The 19291-nt window shown below is 44.1% G+C and overlaps 1 protein-coding gene across 1 annotated transcript in view; it reads left to right on the forward strand.

Annotated features, from left to right (window-relative positions):
• wdr11 (WD repeat domain 11) overlaps window positions 1–18098 on the forward strand; it is a 53265-nt gene extending 35167 nt beyond the window's left edge. The window contains exons 14-29 of the mRNA XM_041947377.1: window positions 316–424; window positions 1171–1292; window positions 2517–2664; window positions 4657–4763; window positions 5062–5176; window positions 6506–6677; window positions 6902–7010; window positions 8440–8502; window positions 8839–8904; window positions 10148–10337; window positions 12163–12258; window positions 12953–13118; window positions 13458–13555; window positions 13699–13844; window positions 14362–14441; window positions 16103–18098. Of these exons, the coding sequence (XP_041803311.1) occupies window positions 316–424; window positions 1171–1292; window positions 2517–2664; window positions 4657–4763; window positions 5062–5176; window positions 6506–6677; window positions 6902–7010; window positions 8440–8502; window positions 8839–8904; window positions 10148–10337; window positions 12163–12258; window positions 12953–13118; window positions 13458–13555; window positions 13699–13844; window positions 14362–14441; window positions 16103–16305 (1990 nt within the window). The 3' untranslated portion in view covers window positions 16306–18098. The remainder of the gene's footprint in view (window positions 1–315; window positions 425–1170; window positions 1293–2516; window positions 2665–4656; window positions 4764–5061; window positions 5177–6505; window positions 6678–6901; window positions 7011–8439; window positions 8503–8838; window positions 8905–10147; window positions 10338–12162; window positions 12259–12952; window positions 13119–13457; window positions 13556–13698; window positions 13845–14361; window positions 14442–16102) is intronic.
• Window positions 18099–19291: the final 1193 nt, after the last annotated feature.

Consider the following 19291-nt stretch of genomic DNA (forward strand, 5'->3'; position numbering starts at 1 on the left):
ATGTAATATTGAATAATTTAATACTGTGTGTGCAAGAAAATTCTTGTTCATGCTGCTCATTTGTTCCTTGCTGTAAACAAGGAACATGAGTAATGAGTTAAACACAAAGCTCATCCTTGTTGCTTTTAGGCTCTTTCTGAAACATGATGAGATGAATTGGTAATCGGACACATTAACTGCTAATTTTAGGCTTCCAAGCCGCATGGCAACCAGAGTTTGACACTTTTTGGATGTAAAAACCACAAACCTTATAGTGGGATAGTGGGCAGGATTATGTTGTGATTGAATGCGTGTGTTTGTGATGTATGTCTTCAGACAGTACCTGGTGGTGGTGTTCAGAGACAAACCTCTGGAGCTGTGGGACATCAGGACGGGGACGCTTCTCCGGGAGATGGCAAAGAACTTCCCGACTGTTACTGCACTGGTACTGACAAATCTACCCACTAATAAAAGCCGGGGCCTTTACCAATCTTTACATCTGAGGTGCTAGTGAAACACAATGAAAAAAATACAAAGAATACTGTAGAAATTACAGGTGTTTAGATATAGACATATCTGAGCATCTCCAGTTTCCATATTTGCTGTAAGAAGACACACAGTCAGTGCTGTAGTAGCACCCTTTGTTGACTCTTCCCTTTGTTAATAGTCTCTTACACTTTTTGACCCCATTCCCTTCTTGTGTTTGTGTGGGCCATTTGAAAGATTAGTCTGGAAATTTTCCCCAAGCTCAGCAAAGAACAGTGGCTTCATTAGACCAGAGAAATGCTCATAAAAGAAGAGTTATGCTGGACAAACTTTACAGTGGGGTTGTAAAATCCTCCACAGTGCAAATAAAAATGCCAGTAACCTTAATAATACATGCTGGCCTCCCCCAGCCCCATATTGCTGTCTCATTTCCATATTGATTACAACCTCGAGTCAGCCAGGCTACAGCCGTGGTGCTCCCGAAGTTAGACAGGAGGGCGGGGGAAAACAGCTCTCCTGTGGGCCTTAGCTTCATTTATGTGAGCATCCACTGTACATGCAAATCACTTCCCCGTTCCCTCTGTCTCTATGCGTCTGCTTTTTGTAATGGTCTGCGGTTAAGTCAGCTAATGTGTTTGTGTCTGGATCTTTGTCTCAGTCCGTCGCTGTAACGGCAACCCTCTTTGTGTGTGTGTGTGTGAACAGGAGTGGTCGCCGTCCCACAACCTGAAGAGCCTAAAGAAGAAGCAGATGGCGGCGAGGGAGGCCATGGCTCGGCAGACGGTGTCGGACGCTGAGCAGAGTAGCGTTGAATCCTCAGTCATCAGGTCAGCGTTAGAAAGAGAAAAATGTTGCTCTGTGAAGCTTTTTGGCAGGACAGAAAGCCTGAAGGCAGAGTGCCAAGTCTTTCAGACAGACTTTTCAGTAAAATCCTCCAACACCACTACCACCACCACGATAACTTGTATTTTCAAATCCAATCTTTTGGTAAAGTCATGTAGTAAAGTGGAAACTAGTAGTAGAAATGGTTACCTTATATACTGGTTTGTTCACATGTTGGCAAAAGGCTAGTAGACATCCTTTGTCGTAGCGTAAAAACAATATATTATTTAAGCCAATTTTAGTGCACTTTTTTGAAACTGACCCAGTAGATAAGTGGCTCAAAGCTACTATTTAAGGATAGAAAAAAAGACACTGTGGTAGACAGCAACTGGTGACACTTACATCTGAAATGTTTTTTTTTTTTATTTAACAGTTAATCATACCTATTCCCCATATTATGTTTTATCGATTCATCATCTGTTCGCAAACATCAACAGTCAGGTAATCCAATGTCCTGCTATATTGTGGCCGAATTTATTTGCTGATTGTTGGCCTATTGTAGATTCATAGTGTTTTGTTTTGTTTTTGTTTTTTTTAATTACAGAAGATAATGAAGAAAAAGATAATTATCTAATTCAGCTCCCAGTGAAATTGACTATTTGAATGCACTGATGTCTTTTTGGACAGTAAATGTAAAATCCTCTGAGAGTTCATTACAAAAATGATCCCTCAAATGTTCTGTGCAGGCATGTGAGCGTGTGTGTTTATCAGTATCGGCCCCAAAAATGGATAACACGGGCTGGATGAGTGCCTTTTTACCTAATGTAGCTCCACACATGTCAGTGGAATATCATGTTCCAAGCTTGTTCATTTATATAACAGTTGATTACTCACTGTTAAGATCAGGTTGGTCAAGCTTACAGTTGTAGCAGTGGCAGAGGCTGGATTTTTCAGCCGTTTATTCATAACTTTTAGCTATTTTAGCCATCAAACTGTTACTTTTAGCTATCTATTCTAGTAATGTATCTACGAGGATACTTTGAGCAATCTATTACAAACTTTTATCTCTTACTTTTAGTTAACTATATCAATTTCAACCTCAATCTCCCTGGGGTGCAACTACCCCAGGTTGGCTTTGCCACTGTCAGCAGCAGAATACCAAGAAGTCCAGCCAGAATATTTCACACTGGAAAAAGTGCAAAAAAACCTGACCTGCTTCTCCACTACAGTCTCCTGCAAGATGCAGAGAGCAAGTCGGAGACGAGCCAGGCCATCTCAGCCAGGGAGCATTTTGTATTCACTGACACAGACGGGCAGGTCTACCACATCACCGTGGAGGGCAACACAGTCAAAGATGGAGCACGAATTCCCCCTGATGTGAGTCCAGAGACTATGTGTCATTTTTATGTCTCTTTTTGCTTCATATCATCCTGAACCACTTCAAGGTCATCCACACTGCTCCTTCCACAAAGTTATTCCTACCCATTTGATAGCTCTCCCTCTCCATTCGATTTCATGTTGCCTTAATCCTTTCTGTACACGGAGATCGAAATCTCTCTTCCCTGTTTACTTTCTGCAGACGTAGCTATGTCTCCTATCACTACTGCAACCTCTGACTCTCTCCTTTCCTCTGTCTGTAAATGTATACTTATATACACCTATTTGTCATCTGTCAAATCTATCAGTCAATACTTTCCGTCAGTATTGTAACCTACGCTGTACTTCACCTTCACTCATCGCTCCACATCCATCATTGTGCAGCCTCTGTTATAGTGCGTCCTTTAGGTTTTTTGGGGGCAGTTGTGTGGGGGATGATACAGACGTTGGCTCTGCAACAGAAAGAGGCCGAGCTAATATGCCACACTCATTAGTAATGAACTGCATGCAGTCAAGGTGAAGGCTTTTCAACCAAATTCTACAGATTCTACAGTTTAGTTTGTCCCAGATAAGGTTTTGCACGTGTTCTCTCAGGGCCTGACTCAGGCTCAGGGGAAAAAGCAAACTGTGTTTACCTGTAATGGTAATCTAGCTATGAATTTGCTCTGACAGCAAAATGACCAGGCTGGTAAACAGAAACAAGCTGTTACAGAAGACAGCATTTCTTTTCCCCTGGATGACTACAGTATGCGGTGGTAACATCATAGCAGCAGCATGTTTTCATTACTTTACAAGTAACAAATAACCATTTGATTGTTGATTAAAGTCATGTGTTTAGCTGCACAAGCATCCATTTCTCTTATAAGTACCATAAAATTGAAGCTATTATTGGAGAAGTGCTTTGGAAGACTTTGGCTTCAGGAACTTTCTCCCTCTCATCGTCTAGTAATTACTTGTAATTGTGTCAGACTGAATCATGTTACAGAGTAGCGCCTTCTGTTGATTGTTGTTGACTGCCCACTTCTATCAACAAACGCAGCACATTTTCATACCTACTCACTAACATGCATCCATTTTTATTTCATCTTTTCATGCAAGATGGCAAAATCTTGCATCATACAGCATTTCTAAAGGAAAACCGCCATAGTTTATCAGATTCTCAAGTCTATTTCTAAACAGCAGATTGGATTGTTAGACAGACTCTGTTTTGCTCCCTCACTACCTGCATCTATTCACTAGAGGTTCACCTGGGGATTCTAAAGCCTTATCTTCGTGACGGCTGCAGATTCATTGCTCACAGATTTGCATACCCCAAAAGGTTTTACAGTCCTTTAAGGATGATAGAAGATCTTCACATCTTTGTCAGGAAACTGACAGAAACTCTCCTAAAAACTTTTGTCCTATCATCTACTGCGTACACACCAGCGGAGGTGAGCTGACACTAAATGTCTTCACATCAGCGCTCTGTCTTGTGGCGCAGCCTTATTTAAACTCTGATGTCGTGCTTGTGCGCCGCTCGGATGCCACATATATATTTTTAATTTATTTTCCTGTGCCAGTCAGTATGATGTTTTTAAAGAAAAATGTGTTTTATGCTGTTGGGATTGCACTTTTTAGCTACCCATCGGGTGGCTGTATTAAAGACGTGATTTATTAGCACCACGACATCACTGTTTTTATGTCTGTCCTATAATTATATGGAGGAAGATCATGGAATTCTGAAGATTTTTCAAGATTGACACAGCTTATCTCAGTACTTGAAGGATACAGCTACAGTAACTCAGTAGTGACATGAGTAGAAAGTAGTGTAATTCTTAGAATTTTGTGTCTGTAAAGAAAAATAATCCCTAAAGGCCAGATGCTTATAATCCATGCATGCAAAAAAAACCCAAACAAATATACTACTTAATGAGCCATTTTTCAGCAGAGGACAAATGCGTGGTTATTTTCTCGCTCCTCTCACTGAATACGTGCGTTCTTCTTGTGTTGCAGGGCAGTATGGGCAGTATCGCCTGCATTGCCTGGAAAGGCGACACCCTGGTGCTTGGGGACGTGGACGGCAATCTCAACTTCTGGGACCTCAAGGCTCGTTTGTCCAGGTAACAGCTAAAAGTTTCAGGCCACTTGCTGCACGGTACCGTACCTATAGATGCTGTGCATCTATTTGTGCTTTGTTTTGGTTTTTATATATTCATTTAGTTTAGATTTTTTAAAATGTAATAAGCTAAACCTAAAGATTTTGTGCCGTGCAGGAAAAGATCTATGTTTGGAACTGCACATATGCATGGTAAACAAAGTTAGCCAAAATAATGATTAGAATGGTTAAATAAATGGGAAAGAAATGTCGATGGAAGGAATAAATTGTCCCAAAACTACCAATGCTGTGGATGTTTCCAGGGGAATACCGACACACCGTGGCTGGGTGAAGAAGATTCGCTTCGCCCCGGGGAAGGGCAACCAGAAGCTGCTGGTCATGTACACAGATGGAGCAGAGGTCTGGGACACCAAAGAGGTGAGCCTCCACACACCAACTCTTGCTGGTGACATGTCACCGTGACAAACGATTCTTTCCCTGGTTTGTTGTAACACATTCTAAATTCCCAGCATGCATCACTGGACTGCTCAGCATAACTCAAATAAAGGGAAAGAATCTGCAACGGTCTGCAGGTTCCTACTGTAGCGGCGGTTTGCATTCTAACTGATTTACTGTGGCAGAATTAATGTGTTTCTCTTGCACTGTAATCACTGAAGCACCGCAATATTGCGGTGGGGTATATTTAATGTCCTCTCTCGAACTAACGCTGTGGTAATAGCATATCCGCTGTAATTGTTCTGTTTTATTAAAGAATCATTACAGTGCACTGTATAAGTACACATACACAAGCCTTAAAAGCTTTCCGCTGACATATATAAGCTCTGCCGTAGCAGGATGGATGGTCCTGATTCCTGTAAGCGGCGTGCATCCTCGCTTCCTCTCTAACTTTATTTACCGAAGTCGTGATCATCCAGAAAGTTTTCTCACTGCACCGTCTTCATTTTACCTCATTTAAGGAACCTTGCAGCTAGTTTGAGCTCCAGTTCATCATTTGATCCAGTGTCACAGACTGGACTATGTTTTCTGGGTGGGGGGTTATGCTGTTGTCCATACCAATGCCACAATTTGTTAGCTTACCTATTAGCAATTGTTAAAAGAAAAGTGTTAAAAAATTGAAAAGCAGATAAATGGGGACACAGATAGATGCTCTGGAGTATTAAGCAGCGTCGGGGGAGTAAGAGGCTCCCACCGGAGCACCATTGTCTGAATGTGTTTTCTTTAGGGGAAACGAGATAAGGCACAGTTTCAGTCCCCAATTGTGAAAGCCAGACAACAGATGGATCAAGCTGCAGAGGGAAGCAAGCAACAGCCATAGATTTGGGGAAAACAGGGCTAGAGAGAGAGGGAGGAGCAAGAGAGAGTGAGAGAGGAGAGGATCTCCGAAATGCTTCAGTGCTCTCCTGACAGCTCCGTTGCACTGACTCCCTTTCAGCCACATAAAAAGCCAGAGGGAGAGAGGTTTTGGAGAACACCTTTTGAAAAGGATGTTTGTCCACTGAGCTTTCCGTTCTGTATCCTGCTGTACTCAACATAAATTAGCTTACAGTTGCTGCCTCATTGTTGATACAACAGGCTTTTGTTGAATCAAAAAATCGTCCTGTATTGTGTTTTTCTCCCTTTTCGAGTGTGTAGAGAAATGTTCTTTTTCCCACCATCCCACTAGAGTTGCTGCAGATGCTTGAAAACAGGTTTTTAGGTGACACTTTGGGATGAACTACCAAGGTTAATATATCTCCTCTCTTGCAGGTTCAAATGGTGAGCAGCATGCGCATCGGTCGCAACGTGAACTACCGCATCCTGGATATTGACTGGTGCACCTCAGACAAGGTTGTGCTGGCCTCCGACGACGGCTGTATCCGAGTGCTGGAGATGGCCATGAAGTCCGCCAGCTACCGCATGGATGAACAAGACCTGACCGGTGAGCCGGGGAACAATGAGTGTGAAGGAATGAAAGAGAAATTGCATATAGAGGTTTGACGAAGTGGATTGGATGAAGGATTCATTCGTAAGAAATGATTTGGTTTTTAGATATCTGTCCAATAACACATTACGTAAGAGCACATGATGTAACACGCCTCATGATGGCATCAACAGCCATGGCCTAATGTCGTCTTCTTTCCGATCTGTGGGGGATATGTTCAGATCCAGTGTGGTGTCCTTACCTGCTGCTGCCCCGAGCTGCCCTCACGCTCAAGGCTTTCCTCCTGCTGCAGCCCTGGTCAGGAACCTTCACCATGGACATCACTCAAGTGTAAGTCTCAGCTCTGCCTGCGTCACCGCGAGTGTGTCCACTCTACTTCAACCTCAGCGTGTCCTAAGCTGACCTGCGTGTCTTTGGACTGTGTGATGAACTCAAGAGCTCCCAGAAGATGTCTGACATGAAGGCCACACTGGGGCCAAAGTGGAAAATGCATGGCATGACCTTGTTAAGATCTTTTATAAGCCTGTTTCTTGTTTTCTTGTACTGTATGCCCTCTGCTAAAACCAGTTTGTAAGCAACCTGATCAGTGAAAATTGTAGAAGAATAAAACAGCACTGCATGAGCAGACTTTTTGGTGCTGCTCGACATGCCCTGAGCCAGTCTGCAAAATCAGCATCAGGGCTGACCGCTGCATTTTTTTAATTATTTGTATCAGCTATGTAAAGACTGAACCAGTTCCAAACCTGTATTTATTGGGGCGATCTTACCAGCTGTAAGATAAAGACCAAATACTGGTGCCTGCCTGTATCCTGAAAGAGAGGCTGCTGCGAGCCAGCAGAGCAGAGCAGCACATTGATAGTGGCCAGGGGCTTCAATTATTGATATGCACACAGCATGCATCAGTGAAGTGATTGAGCAGAGCTGCTTTAGGTTAAACTGCATATTAACTTACGTACCACACATTGTTGAACTCTTTGATGAAGACAGGCTGTCAATCTTGTGTCGACGTTAACAACAGTTGCAGACAGTATGTCATTCAAAACTCTGATGCATCAGTAAGAAGTGGTAAGCTTCCAAACAGACTGAATGTTATCTGTTTTGCTTTATTAATTTTGCTGTAGACCTGGTTATAGGCTATTTAGTCACAGTGAGGCTGATTTTAGTGCAGTTTTACGTTACAAACTTGTTTGTAAGTAAAGCAGATTTGAAAGACTGAATTGTCCTCTAGGATCAGCATCAATGAAATATTGAATGAATTACCAACCATCAAGGTGTAAGACTTGATGTGCTCTCTTATACCACCATACCATCTGCCAACCACCCAAACACCCTCTTTATTGCCTTCATAAAAACAAGTATCCAATTTGCAAGCAAGTCACCTTTGTAAACAAGTCAACATGGAGCCGATAGAGGCTACCCTGAGAGAGGAGTTGAATTTTTGTTTTTTCTGACGGTTACATCTGTATTTAACTATAGCCTGATGTAATTATGCCCCCAATAAACAGAGCCCTCAGTGCGACACTTTCTTTCTTCCATTAAACGCACACAGCTGTCTAATCGTAAGTCAGGCAGCTATATTAACAGCTCGCAGGGTGCTACCTGGCCCCAGCAGAAATGTAAGAGTAGACTTATCTGTTATTGCCTGACAGCACAGATCAACTTCCGCAGGTTCTCAGTTTCCCATTTAATATCATGTAAGGTTTTATTTTGGGGAGACGTGAGCGGAGCCATTTGACTGAGTTTGATCCCTCTCTTTCAGAGACTACAATGAGAAAGATGAGATAAAAGGCCTGATCCAGGAGCAGCTCAACTCCTTGTCAAAGTGAGTTTTTGCACTGTCTAATGGTAATGATTACACACTGTACTGTAGCTCACATTATTAGAAAATGTAACATTATTGTCATGATGCAAATACCACCGATCAGATGTTGATGCATGTGTGTGTCTGTGCCAAGTATCAGTTTTTGTTTATGTACTTTTGGCTTGCAGTCGTGTCCCAGTTTCCTTTTTGTTTAGACAGCAGGCCCAAAGAGCATGTTGTCTGCGGGTTGACAGATAAGAGGAATCTCCCCTAACAGCCACACTGGGCCTGCTGTGTTTGAGAAGTGTAATTGGCTCTCACTGTGTTCTGATTGTCTGTGTCTGATTGGCTCCCCAGTGATATGAAGAGTGTGTTACAGGACCCGGAGCTCGGCCTGCTTCAGCGCTGCCTCCTGGTCTCACGGTGAGTTAAAACTCAGCATGGAGTCGCCAGTTTGTTGTCTGCACAGACTGTACTGTGTTAATGATGGTTCACTGGTGCTACAGCAGGGCTGATTTGGTAACATTCATACAGTACACCTGCAGTACATCCAAGTCTGTAGATACTTAGTGCTGACAAAAGCATAATATCTATAAGCTGTAAAAGAATATATAACAAGCTGCTATCCCTCCAATGTAGAAGAATCACTGCATATCACTGAACACATGTTAAACCTGTCTTTGACTCAACATGTTAACTTCTGCTACTGACTTCCTGTCAGTATGAATGTTAATGTCGACAGTAGATTGGGTCTATTTGTAACAATGACTAAGCTGAACAGGGTTTGCAATCAAGCTGCTTGTTAACCTTGTTGTTCACTGATTGCTCAGGATATAATTCAGCCGAGCAGGATGTGATTAGGTGATCGTGAGTGATCTCGCTACAGAAATCCGTGCTCAATGGTTTTCTTCAATATCTTTCACAGCCATTATTTATTTTTTTACTTTGCTTAATTCTGCATATGTGATTTAACTGTAAATGATAAACAAGGTGATGTCATATTGTGAGTCGAATCATTTCGGTTTTAAAACTGTCAAATTATCTGCCGAGATGACTGGGTTTACGTTTGCCGTAACTGTACAGCCACGATTCTGTACCTCCGCCAAAAAAGACATGAGAGCTGGTGTCAGCAACTCTGATCTCGTCTCTGCTCCAGTTCTCATTTCCCTCGAGCATCTGACAAATCTAGAACAGCCAGTCTGAGCGGAAATGCAATATCTCAACCTCCCCCTCCCCTTTTTACATCCTGGTATTAAAGTCATGATTTACCTGGAAAGTCCCGAGGACCATATTTGTAAGGCGAATGTTATGACCGCGTTCTCATGGAGAGCTCACGATTATGTCTCTGCATCTGTCTGTCCAAGTTTTCATGCCACTGATAATGTGGCAATGTAGCCTAGCAACAGCTGTGTGCTTGTGCAGATGTGTTAAAAGGAGGCTGGAAAGAAAAGGCAGAAGGATGGTGAGAGGGAGGTGGGGGGGCCTGCTGAAAGAGCAAGGCGTGGGCTGGAAGATGCAGGAACTATGGTCCATTAGCGCATTAGTGAGCAAACTACTAGAAGAACCAAGCAGCACGTTGATTCGGGCTGAAGAATTTGACTGAATGCTCCAGAGAGAGCATTATCCGCCGTGGGCCCAGCTGATCAGTTGTTGTGGTAAACCGCAGGCTGTTCGGGGATGAGTCGGATCTTCATTTCTGGACAGTGGCGTCCCACTACCTCCAGTCGTTTGCCCAGGCCCGTCAGCTGAGTGTGTCAACTGCGGAGGGACAGGCCCAAAGTGAAGGAACCCAGCCGACTCCTCAGAACCACCTGGACATCTGCCACGATGTCCTGTGTGAGAGTTCGTACTTCCAGGTCAGTGAAACAAGAGGAGAAGGCAAAGTGTGTTTTGTTTGTTGCTTTTTTTCTCTTTGGTAAACAGAGACAATAATCCCAGCAGTCAACATTTAAACCTTCCTTTACGACTCATCCAGAGACCTTCTTCAAGTCAGACCACGCACAAACAAACAGCATCCTGTCCCTTGTCATCCACAGTGTCAGCAGCATCGCCCCAGTCACACAGTTCATTCCATTATTAATGACATTTTGTATCTCCTCTGTTTTCTCACTTAGTCTCAGCCTCACAGCTCACACGTTCAAGTCTTTGAGGTCAAACCTATCTTTCACTTCGCCTTCACTACATTTAATTCCCCCAACATTTCCTCACAGCGATTCTAGCCCGCGCCGGGATGCTCGGATCCCCCCCCCCCCCCCCCCCCCCCAACTTCAATTATCGACATAGTTGGTGTTAGAAAAGTTTCTTCAGAAGACGCTCATTGATTGGTCTGCTGTGTCTGCCGCATCACTCCGCTCGTCGGCATGGCAGCCACAAAGCCCGTTGAACAAAGTCATCCACCTTCATGTTGCCGTTGTGAATGTGAAAGTTTTTCGTTAAAGCTTTATGTTTTCCGTTTTGTGGCTGTGATGTACCACACGTTGTTTTTGTCCCCAGGCTTTAGAAAGTACATCTGTGGACTTCAGTTTAGAGGAATAGTGTGGATAGTAATTAAAAAGTTGGCACACTGTGCAAGTGAAGACAGACGTTCTCTGGCTTTTAGCAGGTTTGGTCTTTTTCCCCACAAGGCTACATCAATATACCCAAGAAAGCAGAGGAGAAGAGACGGAGGGAACATTCACCTTTTTGGATGACAGATGATTAGTCAGTTTTGAAAAATGTCAAGTAGCTTTTAGCTAGCATTGAAGTTTGAAGTAGCAGAGTTTAAATGGACTGTCGAAGTTCAGTCGATAGTCTCAAATGAGCCTGTAATTTTTTTTCTTTTTAACGGATTATGCACCGTTCTGTTTTTGAGAAAGTTCTACTCCCTGTTAATGAGGGACCATGCAGTGATCACAAAGTTAAGATTGTCAAAGAGCTACCCAGCCAGTGTGCAGCTACATTCGGCTCCTGTTGTCATAAAGCAGCTCCAGTGGCAGAAGTCTGATTGTAATTACTAATATCCAAGACTCCGGTACAGAGCACACAGTTGCAAAACTCGCTTGGTATCTCTGCAAGGATTTTATGCCCACGGCTGTGACTCACAAAAGAATTCATCATATTAAAGTGCCAAGAAAGCAAAGTTTCTGTGTTATATATAGACACGCAGGTGTGCACACACACTGACACACATGCAGCCTATGTAACTAATTTTCTCCTATGCTGTTATCTCTCCCCTCATTGTGTCTTTCCCCCCTCTAGTCCTCTTATAAAGCTGATGAGCTCTCACACTTTGAAATAGCTATTGCTGTTTTCATGTTTCATGCCTATCATTTGCCCGCTGAAAAGAAATCTGATCTCCCATCTGGGAACATGTAATAAATTCATGTGGAAAAAGCCACCAGTAATGAAAGGCAGTATGGGAGTCTCTGGCACCACTGAAATCTCCTGAATATTTTAAAGATGTTATAATTACACTCTCCATCTCTTGACTCTGTATTTCTATAATTGTCCTCTGTATCCTTTTTGTTCATCACTATTCTTTTAATGTCCTTAGTGTAGAGTCCATGTGTGCCAACTCATTGCATCTCAGTCTCTCTCTTACACACACACATACATATACAAGGTTGAACTATGGATCTTTGGAAGCAATGTGTGTAAAAAGACAGTACACTAACATGTGACTCCACCTTTACGGCTCCACAGAAGTTCCAGTTGGATCGGGTTCACCTGCAGGAGGTGAAGCGCTCCAGTTATGAACACACTAAGAAATGTGCTGACCAGCTCCTCCTGCTGGGTCAAGTAAGTATTACACTACCCACACTGCTAGGGGGGCGACACACACATGTTTGCATTTGTATCATATGGGGGTGAAATGAGATGAGCTCCTGCTCAGATGTTCCAGTTTTCAGATCAGCGCAGAGTCTTTTATGGTCGACATCACCGTGGTTAGCACGCGCTAATCTTATCTCACACGTGAATGGATGAACTCTTGGCTTAAACAGACCTCCCTGTTTCAAACTTACATCTTCCAGACTATGTGCTACCCTCCTCTCTCACACAAATGCACACTAACACCTTCACACTCCTTAGCTGTGCATATGGGCAAATTGTCATCATGGCAAATGGGTCATTGGTGCTGTGGAGCCTAATGAAGCAAGATGGACGATAAGTGCTGCCTCTGTCCTCCCTGGTGTGTCAGCCTGTGGGGACCGGAGTCACCTCTCCCTTCCCAATGTCACCACTCTCCTTCTAATCATAGGCTGCAATCAGCCGGCTGTTAGTTACAGGTGCAGACCTCCAACAAACAGTCTGGGCCGACCCCGGCGCGAGCCTTCATCTCCAGCAGATAAAAAGCACGATAATAAACATAATTTCCCCCGTTATTCTGTGTTGTTCAGCTCACACAGTGGTTACCTGCCTGAGCTGCTAATGCCATGTCTCTCTCTCTGCTACCTCTGTAATTACATTCTCATCTCTTTGTTGTCGCTCTCAGACGGACCGGGCAGTGCAGTTGCTGTTGGAGACGAGCGCAGACAACCCCAGCTACTACTGCGATTCGCTCAAGGCCTGCCTCGTGACCACCATCACCTCCTCGGGACCCTCACAATCAACCATCAAACTAGTGGCCACCAACATGATTGCCAACGGCAAGCTAGCAGGTAGTGCTACTGTGTGTGTGATAGCAGTTAGCAACGAGCATTCATCATGTGGGTGTCTGCAGCCTTGGAAGTGCCTGAAAATATCTTTAAATAGGCTTTTAAATGAACTTCAAATAAGATATGTTTAATAAAGGTTTTAAAATGTTTGTAGCTATTTTTTTTAGCTATTTTTATTTAAGATTAGCATTTTAGACTGGACTTGATCCATGTATTATAGAGTAAGTGTGGCTACTGGCAGCAGATTTACAGTCTATTATGAAATCATCACCCTTGCACTGTGATCGCCCTCATTTCTTAGTCTCACATCTTTGTACATTCTCCCCTTATGCTGTCCGTCAGAGGGAGTACAGCTGCTGTGTTTGATTGACAAGGCGGCGGATGCTTGCCGCTACTTGCAGACCTACGGGGAGTGGAACCGCGCCGCCTGGCTGGCTAAGGTAACTCAGCATGACGCCGTCCATCAACGGGAAACATCGGATACTGTGTAATGTTAGTTTGTGATTGTGTGGGCATGTGAGTGGCGGGTGGGTGTACATACTGTATATGCGTACGCTTGAGTTTCTGCTGCGTGTGTTTCCAGGTGCGGCTGAGCCCAGCAGAGAGCTCAGATGTGCTGAAGCGCTGGGCGGAGCACCTGTGCTCCACGCAGGTCAACCACAAGTCCAAAGCCATCCTGGTGCTGCTCTCCCTGGGCTGCTTTTACAAAGTGGGAGAGATGCTCCACAGGTATGAAGCAGGACTGATGCCAACTGTATAGATTCAGACTGTAAAAAATGTGCAAGAGTTAGACTGAGGTCTTTAAAAGTATTGAGTTTTAGAATGAGAAACACAAACACAGCTTCTTCAAATTCCATTTATTTACCCTGCGACTTTATACTGCCTGACCTTCATCTCCTTTACTCCAGTGTTGTTTCATCCACACTCATCAGCACTTAAGTCTCAGTCCCCTCGTCTCCTTTTCCCCCCAAGCACGCCGAAGGACACTTCACAGTGTATGGTCTGACCCTGTATTTTTAACGGCAGCATCGATCGGCTGTTGGTCTCCTTCTCCTCCTCCTTGACAGCTCGTGTTATGAGACACCTCGGGCGACAAATGCTCTCGCAGAGAATAAGAGTGGCATCAGGACGACAGGGTTGATGTATGCTTTAACATCGAGGCAGGGATGGTGCTGGTTTCTGACAATAGCTCTCACCTCCTCCTTCTGTCTGTGCCTTTCTCTTCCTCCTTCTGTCTCCTGGGCAGTATGAGGCACTTTGATCGTGCCGCCCTCTTCATCGAAGCCTGTCTGAAGTATGGGGTGATGGAGGCCAACGATTCTTCCAATATCCTTTTTGAAAACCCATTACTGCACTCTGAGGGCCATTTATAACCAGAGTTAGCTCCGTCGCTAACTCTGTCCATCTCTACTACAGACGTGCTCCCGATAGTGGAGAGCTTTTTCTCAATCAAGGTCAATTTAGATGCTCCACCGAGCACATCGTGCTATATTTCACATGTTCCCAATAGCCAATATCGCACTGTGGTCACAGAGCTCAGTTATGCTGCAAACTCAGAAAATAGCTTTAACAACCTAGACTTCGAAAACACATCCTATCGCATCTCGACCATAGATATAGAGAATAACCAGCAGATATTCAGGCCAGTTGGGTGCAGTCTGTTGGTCAGTCTGTGCTGTTTGTTCACAGTTAATCACACTCAGATGTGTCGACTGTCTAACTGAAAGGACAGGCCGTAGTGTCTCACTGTTACTATGCTGTTACATCTGAGATTATCTCATTGGCTCCTCAACTGGGTGAGAAATTAACTGCTGCGGGGCTACATCAGTTCTACCAGCCACATTTGTAATGCAAATAACTTCTAGGAAATGTGTTTTTATATTTATAATCAACATTGTGAAACATTACAAACAAAAGAAGACAAAAGAAAAGATTAAGGAAATGAGATTCATCCTAAAGTAATATTTCATCTAGAAATGTTTAGTTGTTGTGCGCACACTGAATTGAAGACACCCCCTTTGGCTTCTTTATTGGTCAGAAGTGGTTTGTTGTTGCTTTTATGAATTATGGAGACCAGACCAGCAGACTAAACCTGAGCAAGGCCAAGCTTTTGTTCAAGAGTGTACAAAAATCTCATTTTCAGACTGACTCACAGTAGCTAAAACTAATGCAGTCAATACAACAGTGCCCCCCCCCCCCCCCCCCCCCCCCCCCATCAATTGTGTACTGTCCATTGTATTTTGAAGCTGATTTAGAGAGGTGTCGATTCAACGTTACAGTCACTTTGTTGGCTATGGTTTGTATTTTATCTTATCGTATTGCTTTCAAGTGTTTCTAGTGTTCAGCCTGCCCTCACTGATCCTGGAGATGTGTGCGACCGCTGAAGCTGCAAACACTTCTGCATGTTCGCATGAAAAGTCTGATCTGGTCTGAGAGGGGGAACATTTGCACTAAAAGGTAACTGCTCTGCCTAATCCATAAAAGACGGTCCCAGCTGTGCCACTATTCTCACCTTAATGCAAGCAGGTCCATTTGGAGCCTGGAAAATACTACAGAAGCACCAAAAAAAGGAGACAGCTGCCCAAAATTGCATTGCAGCTGAGTGTGTGGTTCCATCAGCATCTCAGATCTGGTGACTGCAAACTTCACTTTGCATCATTTAGAGACCCCTTTTAGCCTGCATGGGTGCATCTGCATTCATATGTGTTGTGTTTGTCACCTGTTTCTATGCAGCTATTTTGATGTCAATCATGTTTTTAGAATCCACCTTCAATCAGCTCATTGGATTGACTTGGTTCGCACTTTTAAAGGGAATATGTGTTGCACCATTTCATTTTGCCTAGTGTCTGGTAGCTTGATGTCACTCCGCACTGACAGTTGAAGAGTGTGACCTTTTAATGAAAGCGTGTTTTTGAGTGATGACAGCCTTCATTGGCTTACTGTGTGTTTATGAAGCATTACGAGTTCTCCTTGACCTGCGTTTGCACATAAACTCATCGAGGCTGCGTTTTTGGACTACGCACGGCTGCTACGCACTCTGGGCCTGAGGGAGGGCGCTGCTCTGTGGGCATCGCGGGCCGGCAGCGCTGGGGAGCAGCTGATGGAGGAGCTGTTCCAGGGAGAGGGAGGCGCGCCAGAAGCCATTTTTGGCAAAGAGGAAGTGGAGCTGGGCCAGGAGAGCACAGAGTGACCTCGAAGACGGGAGGTTTGTAAGAGAACGTGCAAATCGCGGCTCGTCCATTCAGTCCAGCTTCAGGAACATAACCGTAACTCTGTGTCGGCATCCGGGAGAATTCTGATCATTGTTTCCACATCATGAGAAGAGAGGTTTCCTCCATGTGAACTTTTCAGTCCGTCACCGGAGTCTGCCTGTGTCTGCGGCTGTAATGACATTTCTTAATGTTCGGTATGACCAGTGTGTGTTTGTGTGCATATGTGTATGCATGTAACAGCCCCAAAAGAAACACACTTTTCTCCTGATTCTCCCGTCAAGTGAAGTGTTACACATTGTTGATTCCAGTCTGTGATTTTTGTTGGTTCATGAATTTAACTCCTTTTGTTAAGCTTTATTTTGTGTGCCTGTATTAATAACGTCAAAGTATTGTCGTAGCGTTACAGATTTAATTTGCCTTCTTGCTGCTGAGATTAAATGTGGCAGAATGAGTTTAAAATGATACGTTCCTTATTTCATTTAGGAAATGTGCTGTCGTTATAGAAGGCCCCCATTAAGACTCCATGACTGAAGTCCAAAATTTGTTTTTTGCACTCTTGGGTTAACCAAAAACAGCACATTATTTAAATGCTAACTGATTCTTCCAGCCTCTCTGCAACAGAGACACAATACAGCCCCAGACAGACACTCAGACTGGACGTTTTATCCACAGGAGGTGGTGCTGTATAAGTGACTGACCAAAGCCTGCTACTGCACAAGCCTGTGCAGCTGTGACCATTAGACGGCAGTATAATTAGTTAGCCAGGCCACCCTGCACTTATTAGACACTTGTTAGAGTATTATCTCCCTGCACACAGAGAGGAGAGGAATCTGACCGCTGCCACCTCAGTGAAACCATTTAATCAGCTTGTGTAGAGTTCAGTCCATTGAAATAGATGCTGGTTGTTCATTAATCCATCCCATTAATCCAATTTGGAATTTTCAATTTTCTACTTTTGTGAAGACTTGAGAGGATGCTTTGCTCTCTGTATTCTTTGATGTTGGTATAATGAGCTTGTTCTCCAGTGTGTGTGTGTGTGCGTGCGTGTATTACAGGAAGAGCTGTCAAAACGTGCTGTAACTCATTTTAATCAGACCTCTGATGGATCATTTCCACACGAACAATAATCTGTGCTGCTCCCGCTGTTCACGTCACAATTGCACAGCCTGACACGCAGTTTAGGAAAATTAGGCTCTGCTGCTTTTGCCTCATCTTTACATCGTCAATATCTACTGATCATCAAAATCATGTGTGTGACAATGCCAACACTTCAGTGATTGTGTGTTGAATTGCCTTGTAATGTGTTCTGTTGTCCCGAGACGAGACAGTCGATCCACGGGACCTTCAATGAGTGTGTCAGTGTGTGTCCTGTGTTACAGCTAACCCCAGACATTGTCACTATGGCAACGCAGGCCTATTTTAGGAGACTACATGTTGTTCATGTAGATCCATTTGACAGAGCTCCACTGACATACTGTAGGATCTCACAGAAAGCCAGCATAGAGTCACACAACCCAGCAGATAATCAGCTGTAGTTTACCCGATTCTGTGTCCTCCTCAGACCGCGTCTTGCAGTAATGTGGGAGCAACGTGTACTGTACTGCCTCTTTACGATTAGGCACTAGTTCACCCGCTGCTTTTCTTTGTACTTAGATGAACTAAACAAACGTGTAGCCTTTTGTCATTGTTCTCTGTTCATTGTTTACACAGTGATCATGCTTTAAGCTATATAAATCTTACAAGAGAAAAAAAGATATATGTATATATGGATGGCAATAAAATCACTATTATTAACTTTGTAGTTTCAGTGTGTTGTTTCCAGTCTGAAGATGTTGACACAAGAGGGCGCTCTCGCTCCTCGTCAGGAGGCCAAGTGTCTGTGGATTTTTCCTGTTTAATGGCAGGCACTTTGGCGAAAAGACCTGTTATATCAAGTGCTCCTTGCAATTATCCAACTTTAATTCCAACTCAGGTAGATTGAATTTGAATGTTCGTTCATTTATCAAACTGTCTTAAAAGCGAATTAGTTCCTGCATGAGTCGCTTCCGCAATTAATTACTTCTTGTCCGCTCAGAAGGAGGGCCAACAGCTGGCTTCAGCTCGAGGCCCAGGTCTAACCGTTCTCACTCCTTTCTCCGCCTCAGATTTATTCATTGACATGTATTCTGTTTCTTCTCTCCCTCCTGCGAAAAGCAGAGCACAAAAGGGAAGAAAAACAGTCTGAAACAGAAGGCCACACAAATGACTTGATTGTGTTCCTTTAATGGCTTAATGAATAACTGCCGGAGAGCCGAGCCAGCCGTTACAGCCAGGTCATCAGTATGCAGGGCCTCGCTACAGGATCCATTCTGTCCCGCTGCTTATACTTAGGCTACCACCCAGCTAGCCAAACGGCTCTGATCGCGACCCCCATCCAGCCATCCTCACTTGTCACTTCCCTTTTCCACCTTATATGTACTTCATCCCTCTTTTTTCTATCTGTCCCTGCTTTTCTTCCACCTAAAGAAAACAGGCGGACGCCATGCCAACTCATGTTCTTGCAGCACCCCACCTCCACTAATTTCCTGGAAGCCTTGTTTCCATCTGCTGCTTGGCTTTCACCTCTCAGCCCCCCCCCCCCCCCCCCCCCCCAGAAATCAGACTCAAAGTAGTGTCAGAAACACAAGATTGAGTGTGCTTGGATCCATAGCTGTGAGGAGCACTTGTGTTCATTTAACAGATGGAAGTCGCTGGAATTCACTGTTTTCATGCTGCACACGGCGAGAGTTTAACAGCCGGCTCCAAATCAATCCTATACGGTTTCTCTCTGTTACGCATTCTCAATCATCTGTATAAGTAGCCATCGAACTAGACCTCTATGTGCAGCGAGCAGAGGCAGAGCCCATGCTGCACAGTCTGCGTGGTGTTAAAACAGCGGAGTACGGCAGGTCATCCGGTTCCCATGAGCGCGTTCTCCTCTGGTGC

This window comes from Chelmon rostratus, chromosome 11 (assembly GCF_017976325.1).
Source record: "Chelmon rostratus isolate fCheRos1 chromosome 11, fCheRos1.pri, whole genome shotgun sequence".
NCBI classification, from domain to species: Eukaryota; Metazoa; Chordata; class Actinopteri; order Chaetodontiformes; family Chaetodontidae; genus Chelmon; species Chelmon rostratus.